This window comes from Mastomys coucha, unplaced genomic scaffold, assembly GCF_008632895.1.
Source record: "Mastomys coucha isolate ucsf_1 unplaced genomic scaffold, UCSF_Mcou_1 pScaffold3, whole genome shotgun sequence".
NCBI classification, from domain to species: Eukaryota; Metazoa; Chordata; class Mammalia; order Rodentia; family Muridae; genus Mastomys; species Mastomys coucha.
Genome location: NW_022196909.1, coordinates 52,566,602 through 52,576,471, shown reverse-complemented (window position 1 = coordinate 52,576,471; position 9,870 = coordinate 52,566,602). Strand labels below are relative to the sequence as shown.

Genomic DNA, 9,870 nt, shown 5'->3' with positions numbered 1-9,870 from the left:
ATGTTTTAGGGTCTAATAAGGTGTTTTAATGTCTGTAAATGCAAATTATGAAGGTTAGACAACATGAAAGCTTAAGTTTTTATAAAGTGATTTAAGGTATATAAAAAGAATGAAAAATGTTTCAGATTTATTTCTCTTACTATGAAACTGTTACATTAAGACTTCAAAAGCTCAGACTTTTAACATTAATCAATGAAGTTCTGATAAGCTATTAACCTAGCGCTGGTAAAGTACTACTACTACCACTACTACTACTACTACCACTACTACTACTACTACTACTACTACTACTACTACTACTACTACTACTGTTACCATTGTCACAAGCTCAAGATTTTATTTATTTATTTATTTATTTATTTATTTATTTATTGGGCTGTCTTCTAAGTATAGATTTAGAAGTGCTTCTCCTTGTGCTAAAAATGTCTTTCTAGACTATATACATCCAGTCTTCTGGATAAAGGGGAATAGACCCTCTTTCATAGTTTATAGTCATACTGAAAATCAAGATCACAAATGAGCTTTTGCCCTTTTGCTTCATGGGAGGTTTCAGTCCATCCTAAGCTCCCCTTAAAGAGAGTTCATGCTTTTAACACAAAGTCATTTCCCAAGATTCTACCATGACACAAAAATGTAACTCTACTATCTTTTCTATGATGTGGATTTTAGTACAAATTACAAACAATGCTATTGCTAACATGTCTAAAACATCTTTACAGTGTTGGATTTCTGCACTTACTACAAACAGTGTTGTTGCTAACATGTTTAAAACTGATCTTTTTTATAAACATAAAAAGTTCTTGTAAAGGGAAGGGAAGTTTCTTGAATCCACCTCTCATGGGTCAAATGGACTCCAGAAAAATATTCCTGTCAATCAATAGCCTATTTCCACCATCTGTTTATTTTTACAGGTAGAATTCCTTCCCCCTTTTCTGGAGTTTTGGGACTCCCCTCCCCCAACTCCCAGTACCATGGGCCTAAGGAAAAAAAGTTCATGTAAACTCCTTAGCTTTATCTTCTGTCCCTAATCTGGTCCCGCATCCTGCAAGGTCCAAATGTTACCTCCAAATTTGCATCCCAGACAGCTCCAGAGTGTTAGCTCCAGATGGTCCAGCCTCACAGATTGCTTGGCCTAGGCCTGCACTTTCTGAGCCCCAGATCATCCCACAGAGCCTAGACAGTCAGTGAACTAGCCAGCATTCCTAAAACTATGCATCTCCAAAGATGTTATCAACCTCAGACAACAGGAAGCAGTGTAAAGAGCATAGTAGCCTCATTCCTGCCTCACCATCATCCCTTCCAATTTTCTCACCTTTTTTTTTAACAAACAAAAGGGAGGAATGTTGTAAATCAGGCACTCCATCAGCCTATCTTTCAGTGACTTAGCACCAGCAGCTTACATTATTACCTGCTGTTGCCAGATGTGGTACATTTTCACTGTCATTGTGAGCTCCATCTTTTCCTTTGCGACAGGCACATCCTTTAAAAGGTCTCTCTAGATGTAATGACTCTCATTTTCTCTGTCTCCCTGTCTTTCCTCTAAGACAGCCTCCATCTCCCCCTTCCCCAATAAACCTCTCCTGTTGCATGGTGTGGTCTATGCAGCATAACTTAGCACAGACACACCATGGTACCTCTTGCTGCCTAATCCTAACATGGTGGGCTTGGGGAATTACATGAACATATCACAACAGCAAAACATTTCTTTGGTGATTTTGTTTAGAAATTCATACTACTGTCATAGCTAAATGTATATTGTGATCATAAAAAGAGAAAGAGCTATAAGAATATGTTCTGGCGAGGTGTGGGGGAAGGGAGTGCCTCAGCAAGCCCATGCTGAGGCATCCCTTCCCCCTGAGGGACCAGACACACACCAGTAAAATATAGAATAGAGTTTATTTAGGGCATGGGGAGTTAAGAGGGTAGTAGAGGCAGAGAAAGGCAGAGAGAAGGAGAGAGTAGAGAAGTAGGGGATGGCCATGACCACATGGAGAGAAGGGAATGGGGAGAGAGGGGGAGCAAGGGGGGAAGAGACAAGGGAGAGAAGCAGAAGTGAAAGAGAGAGAGGAGGGGGCAAGCAGGCCCTTTTATAGGGCCAGGCCTACCTGGCCATTGCCAGGTAATGATGGGGAGGAGCATACCTGGCTGCTGCCAGATATCTTTGGGGGTGGAGTTTATACAGAATGCTAACATATATGCTTACTCCAACACAAAATAAAAGTTTTGCACCAGGTTACCAATGAAGGAACTAGAGAAAGGACCCAAGGAGCTGAAGGGGTTTGCAGCCTTATAAGAGGAACAACAACATGAACTAACCAGTAACCCCAGAGGTTCCAGGAACTAAACCACCAACCAAAGAGTACACATAGTGGTACTCATGGCTCCAGCTGCATATGTAGTAGAGGATGGCCTAGCTAGTCAACAGTGGGAGGAGAGGCCCTCTGTCCTGTGGAGGCTCCCAGTGTAGGGGAATGCCAGGGCCAGGAAGTAGGAGAGGGTGGGTTGGTGAGCAGGGGGAGGTGGAAGGAAATAGGAGGGTTTTGGAGGAGGAAAGGGGAGAACATTTGAAATGTAAATAAAGAAAATTTCTAATAAAAAATAAAAGTTTTAAAATTTAATGCTTGAGTTTTATCTAGACTCTAAGGAAAATCTAAGAAAACTAAAATGTAATTTTTTTCATTTACTCTCAACATCACATGGTGTCTGAGAATTAACATCGCTTGACGAATGGACATTAATACTGTGCACATGTTTGTTAATACAAGTTAACATATATTTTATGTTGCATTTTTGTGATTCCCACATAAGAAAATGCAATAGTTTGTGAGAAATACTGAGATAAGCTTTGTAGACTTGGGATTCCCTTTCAGATTATATTTAGCTGAGGAAATTGACTCTCCTCTTGTATAACAATGGGCTCCAGCTTCATTCGCAGTACCAATTGGAACCACAGGAAAATGAGAAGCTACCCTGGTGTCAGTGACAGGAAATGCAGTATTGTATTGTTTGTTTTAGAAGGAAATGGAAATGTTGCAGTAGTCCTTGTAGTGTAGCTCAATCATCCTTGTTCTCTTTTCTGAGTACTTAGGTCTATAGCTTTATACTGAAAAGCAGAAGGCTATGTGTGTGCTCTGTGAGTTAATGAAGGACAGAATGAATAAAAGACTCAAATAGGACAAATCTGTCCATCTAAAGAAAGACTCATCACATAGTTTGGGTTGATCAGTGTTGTTGAAAGAAGCAACTGTAAAATATTTTAAAATATATTGTCTGGTAAACAAATAGAATTCACACACAAGAAGAAAAGTCTCATGGATTGAAGCATCTCAATTTGCTGGAGTACTTTAAGTTATGGATGAGATTTTTGCACATATTATGTATTAGATTATATCTTCATGGTTTTAATTCCAAGTTTCCATAATTTTGGAACTATAGACCATTAATGTTGCTAATCAAAAACCCATTTAATTTAAATTTCAGAATCTATACCCTAGAACATTTGCTCCACAAAATTAAAAAAACAAAACAAGACAGTAAAACAAAAAGGATTTTCAGAACATTTAAAAAAATTTTTTTCAAGATCTTAATCTGTTACTTAGAAATAATGACAGAGGGCTGGAGAGATGGCTCAGCAGTTAAGAGCACTGACTGCTCTTCCAGAGGTCCTGAGTTCAATTCCCAGCAACTACATGGTGGCTCATAACCATCTGTAATGGGATCTGGCTCCCTCTTCAGGTGTGTCTGAAGACAGCTCATTAAAAAAAGAAGAAGAAGAAGAATGACAGTTACATTAAAAAAATAAATAGTGACAGAAAAAAAGAAATAATATTTATTCACACTGAATTAAGCAAAAGTGTTGCTGCACACATTTGGTGGAAAGAGTGACAAAAAATTACCTTACACATACAACTTATACTGGTTGAAGAAATCATGTTTATGATTCAATATGATTTACTCCTATTAAGGCATTAATGCTGGTATTTGCTGAACTCAATTCTCCCTTACAGTTTTACCCCATATGTATTTGTTAATCAGTCAGAAAGCAAAAGGTTATAAAATATTTAATATATTGATCAAAGTTTTCAATTTAATATTATTATTATTCTCACAACCATACATTGAAATTGAATGAACATGCCTTGAATGAAAACATCTTTTTATGTGTATGAATTTCATGTGACTTAACTTTCTTCAGTTAGAACATTTTCAACATTTGGCATTCTAGTTAGTGTTTCTTGTGCAAATCATTACACTTTTCTGCCTTTTCTTCCAGAGTAGATATTTTTAAATCATGGCCTATTTATTGAGTAACAACCCCAAATTGTGTTGGGTATGTGATGAAATATTAGACAAGGTTTATTGGAAAATAATTTATATTTAAAATTGTGATTTACAAATTTTCTTACAGATTTTCCTTATGTGCTTTGACATCAGTGTCTTTGCTGTGACTCAAAATCACAAATGTTATGGCCATGTGGTGTTGTATGAATCCTTCAGTCACAGTGCTCAGTCCTACTGCTCCTCAAGCATCCCACAATTGCCATAATGAGAGATCTAGTGCACTTTTATAAGTATGTAAGTACAGTATATGTTTCACCAAAAGTTGACTGTTTCCTTCTTGGCCCAGTTACTCTTGTGATCTCTGTGGTATTTGTTAGATGGTTCCCTCATGAATTCCAAGTCCAGAATTATCTTTGAGAAGCAAATCTGTTTATTCTTGCTTCTTTGATCTTTCTTTAGCTACTGCCTTGTCTTGACCCAAAACTCCTTTGTTAGTGCCCTCCTCAGGGCAGCCTTCACATCCTTGTTCCTCAAAGTATAGATGAATGGGTTGAGGGTAGGTGTGACAATGCCATAGAACAGAGCCATAATCTTGCCCCTTTCATGAGAATAGCTTGAGGGAGGCTGAACATACATACTGATAGCGGTGAAGTAAAAGAGGAAGACCACCAGCAGATGTGAAGCACAGGTATTAAATGCCTTCCAGCGACTTTCAGCAGACCGGAGTTTCAGCACTGCCTGAGCAATGAACACATAGGTGCCCAGGATGAGGCTAAGAGGCACCAAGAGCAGCAAAGCACCAAGAACATTAAGCTCGGCTTCATTCACAGTTGTGTCAGTGCAAGCTAGTTTCAAAAGGGCTGGGACTTCACAGAAGAAATGGTCTATTACCCTCTGTCCACACCTTGGGGCTACCACAGTGAGGGTGGACTGCACAAGAGAGTTTGCAAATCCACTAATCCAGGTCCCTGTGGCCATATGAATGCACCGTTTGTGGTTCATGATGATAGGATAGTGAAGGGGCTTGCAAATGGCAGCAAAGCGGTCAAAAGCCATGATGGCCAGAAGGATGCATTCAGTTGAGCCCAAGGCCAAGAAAATATAGAGCTGGGCCACACAGCCACCATAGCTGATGGTCTTCTCGGGCCCTCTAAGGTTGACCAACATCTGAGGGACAGTGCTCGTAGTATAGCAGAGGTCCAGAAGAGAAAGGTTGGAGACAAAAAAGTACATGGGGCTGTCAAGCTGGGGGTCTAGGCGGGAAACCAGGATAATGGAGATATTGCCAAATAAGGCAAAGATGTAGGCCACCAGAAAAATTACAAAGAGAGGTGTCTCCAGCCAAGGCCGGTCAGAAAATCCCAATAAGATGAAGTCATCTACTGAGCTCTGATTGTTGATCCACATATTAGTATTAACAAGTAAAGATTCTAGCTTTAGTCTATAAATATCCAATTTCAGGGATGGTCACAATGGAGGAAACAATGGAGAATTAGAAGTAATACAGAGATAAGATTCCTGTTTTCTCTCTGTATAATGTATTGAAAGCATCAGCAGTGTAGTATTGAAAGATCAGCAGTGGGAATGTTGCTTAATTAATGGCTGGTTAATTCAGTTTAGCTATTCTCTGGATTTCTTTTAAAATGCTTCAGCAGGAATATCATTGGCTTGACCTGATGTGGGCATTTAGTAGTGACAGTAACACAAATTTGGAGAAGACAGAGTCCCTCCAAAGCACTTGAACGAAGCAGCACAGGCAGCGTGTGGTGGGTCTGTGCTGTAGACAGGGCTGAGGCACTTGAACGAAGCAGCACAGGCCGAGTGTGGTGGGTCTGTGCTGGAGACAGGGCTGAGGCACTTTGACATATCCAACTTTCTCACAATGAGAATAAGACCAGGAATCTCATGGGACCTGGAACATTTCATAAAACCTGGGTGGTCCAATGTCATATCAGGACTTTGTTCTTTTGTTCTTTTCAAGTTCTCCGGCCCATCCTATGGTGAGATAAAAAGCAGAAGGTTTAAGCAATTTCTTAGGATTTCAGGCCTAAGATATTTGTAGACAGTGAACATGCTGTTTAAAAATATCTACATAAAGGACTTTTCATCTTAGAAAAACACCATAGTTTCAAATGTTTAAATCCTTGTATAATATGTGTATCAATTTCTGATTGCTCAGTGTTATCAGCACACACAAATGTACACATTTCCCTTCTGCCTCCTTGATTCTGAAATATGTCTCACTAGTTCTACTATTTCTACCACCTCAGCTGCCCCATTCAAATCTTGACATTCCTTTATATTATCACCTATGAAAAGTAATCTCAATGGCAAATCTTCTAATTATTATCATAAATGTGTTTTTGTTGGGCTGGGAAACAACTTAGTTGGTAAAAGGCTTATAGCCCAAGCCATATATATAACACAAGGTTTATCACTGGAGCCTACATAATTAAAAGAGCAATAAGGCCACACGTGGGGATAGTGGGCTATATCTGTAATCCCAGTACTCTTCCAGTAAGATGGGAGACAGGAGGATTTGCCAAAAGCTCACATGTTCATCACAGCAGCAGAAAAATAAGAACCCTGCTTTAAAACAAATTTGAAGAAAATATTCCTGACATCTTCTAATCTCCTCTCACAAGCCTTCACATGCAAATACCCACATTCATATACAAATATGTATACACACAATAAATAAACATGTGCTTATATTCATTCTTGTTTAAATCCCTATATTTGTATAAATTTGCTCTATTTCTTTTTGGCTATTTTATAAAAGGCATTTTTTACTTCTTTGTTCAAATCCCAGTCATTTTGCTTACTAACTGTGATTCTGAGAGTCACTAATTGTTTCATGCTTCAATATTCTTCTTCTTTAAAACAAGCAAAACAACATGTATATAAGTAAACATATTCAGCAATATAATGTAAATTGCAAGCCCACCCCAGTTTCAGTTCTATATCAATTAGGTATGGATTCTTTATTTACATGGTAGAAGTTTCCAAATAATACTATGTTTGCTTTATTTTGTACCTACACACACGGCATGATTAACAGATATCTATTGGGGTGGAGTAAAAACTATATGACTGATAAGTCAATTTATTGACTATTATTTCTGACCCCTTGCTTTGTCCCACCCTATTATTACAATGAGACAATGGAAATCTTAAAGGCTTTCTTTAGGCAGGCCTATTTTCTAAGTCTGTGTTATTGCTCTGGGAGTAGAATGAATGACAGTGAGGAATGATAGGGAGAGACTATTTCTTCACAGCTAGACCTTGGTCTCTACCTATAAATCAGGAGTGGTAGCATAGCCCTGTAATTTCAGCCATTTAGAGGCAGAAGTAGAAGGATTGTAAGCTTGAAGCCTGCCTGGTCTCCATTGCATATCCACGTATAAAGAAATGCAAGAAAAAGACAAACATCATTAAATCTAAAACAGAGTTCAACCATAACACCAATGCCTTCATTTTGTTTACCCTAATTATTTTGGTACCCAAAAGTGATAATTCCCTTTGAATTGTATTTTTTTTTTGTATCATCAGAATTGTCATCTGCACCAATTCTTATTTGTCTATTCATTAAATCTGTAGTGATAAACACTAAAGCAGACCCATGGAATTCACATTAGCAACCTACGTTCTATAGCTTTCCAAATACTGTTCTATTTTCACCTTGAGAGGGTGCTAGTTCATTAGGAAGTCAATCTTGCTTTCATACACAGCTAATTGTTCATATCTCAGCATGATTTTTTTCAGTGGCCCTTGATAATTCAAATAGTTGTATAGAAAAGCAGCTTTAGATTCAGCATTTCAGGAAATGATGGTTTGGGCCTGACGTTGCACAGACTCAGGCAGCTCTTTCTTCCCCGATGCTCTTCTGGCTCAGGCAGCTCTTGCTTCCCCTGATGCTCTTCTGGCTCAGGCAGCTCTTGCTTCCCCTGATGCTCCTGCTTATGTGAAGCTGAACTGCTGTTATCCCTACTGGAAGTGTTACTATAACTATATAAAAAGCATTTTGAAAAACTTCTTTACCAATCCTTCAGAATTTGCAGTTCTCTCAAGATGAATTCCACATTTATCATACATATCAAGATTATACCCATAAAGAGATTTTACATAGATGGTATATATTTTTATATATGTTATATGTATATTCCACAATTATGATATCCTATATGTCATTAATTATACCCCACCACACATATACACACATACACACACCTATGCATATAATAAGATCTTGGGTTTTGAACTATATTTTCTTGACTAAAGTAAGCTGTAAGACTTTATGGGCAAGAACATGTATTAGAATATATACTATATAATAGGTGACTACTGCATAATACTTAATTAAAAAAGATAGATTACATTTTTATTTTGATATCATTATTTTTTGTGTCTTTAATCTTAATATTTTATCTCATCTGTTTCCAGAAAAACCTTTTACTTTTTCATTCCATGCCTGAGGCATAATAAGAAATATTATATATGTATCCTTGTACCTCTAATTATAAAAAAATCTCACTAACCAATAAATATATTTATTTTACTTGGTAAGAATCAGTGAGCTTTGAGTGTATCACTTCATAACTTTTAAGGATTCTACCAATTAAAACAAATCAAAGTACTTGGATATAAACTCTATATTGCTTTCACAACCATTGAAAATTGAAATTCATTTATTTTGTAAATAAAGACAAACCATTTGATATATGATGTAAATTGGAATGTAAGCAATAGCAACAATATTAATAACTTACACAGTAAAATTACTATGAAATTGCTCCAGAAATTTCCAGATGCCTATGACCATCTATGGAAAATGAAGTTGATTATTGAGACTGTTACCTTATAGAGTTAGTTCTTTTTTACCACATTAATTCCATTCCTCATTTCAAATTTGTCCCATATAATTTCACTCTTTTCCACTTCTTCCCCAAGACTGTTTCTTTAGAAATAGTGTTTCAGAAACATGCTAATTTCTTGTGTTATATTCCCAAGGAGATGGGACAGGCAGCTTTTCTGTAGAGTAGAAGAATGGAGTTTTATTTGGCATTAAGAACAACCTTTATTTTTCGTGACCCAAATTTTGCTTTGAGAACAAATCAAGTTTTCTTTTGAGTTGCAGATTCAGTCATGGATGGTACTCAGTATTCCTGTAACTTCTGCACAATTAGAATCTCTAAAAAGACAACTGCAGAATGCTGCTTTTGTCCTCTGCGGATGAGTGCTTTGCAAAGTCTGCATTCAGAATATCATTTTTGAGGTTCTGAAAATTTCATAGCATTTTCTAAACTGTAAATAAAAGCCAAAGTTCTTTTACTGTGTTTCACAATGATTATCACACCGTTTTCCCAATCTTCACATTTTCCCACCATTTCTCTCCAAGTAGATATAGACTTTTGTTTCTGCTTATAATTCTATTGAGTTTCTGAAATAAGTATGGGCTGTTTCCAATAATTTCACATTATATAATTATAATTTATAATAACTGTGATTTTAATATATAATAGTATATATAAAATACATATGTTATCTATTATGTATAATCATAAAATATATACAAATAAAATATATTTT

The 9,870-nt window shown here is 37.0% G+C and overlaps 1 protein-coding gene across 1 annotated transcript; it reads right to left on the bottom strand.

Moving 5' to 3' along the window:
* Positions 1–4,642: 4,642 nt before the first annotated feature.
* Positions 4,643–5,755, bottom strand: LOC116074722 (olfactory receptor 2B6-like). The gene has a single exon (XM_031347495.1). The coding sequence runs from the start codon at positions 5,686–5,688 to the stop codon at positions 4,741–4,743; it is 948 nt and encodes a 315-aa protein (XP_031203355.1). The 5' UTR covers positions 5,689–5,755; the 3' UTR covers positions 4,643–4,740.
* Between the last annotated feature and the right edge of the window lie 4,115 nt (positions 5,756–9,870).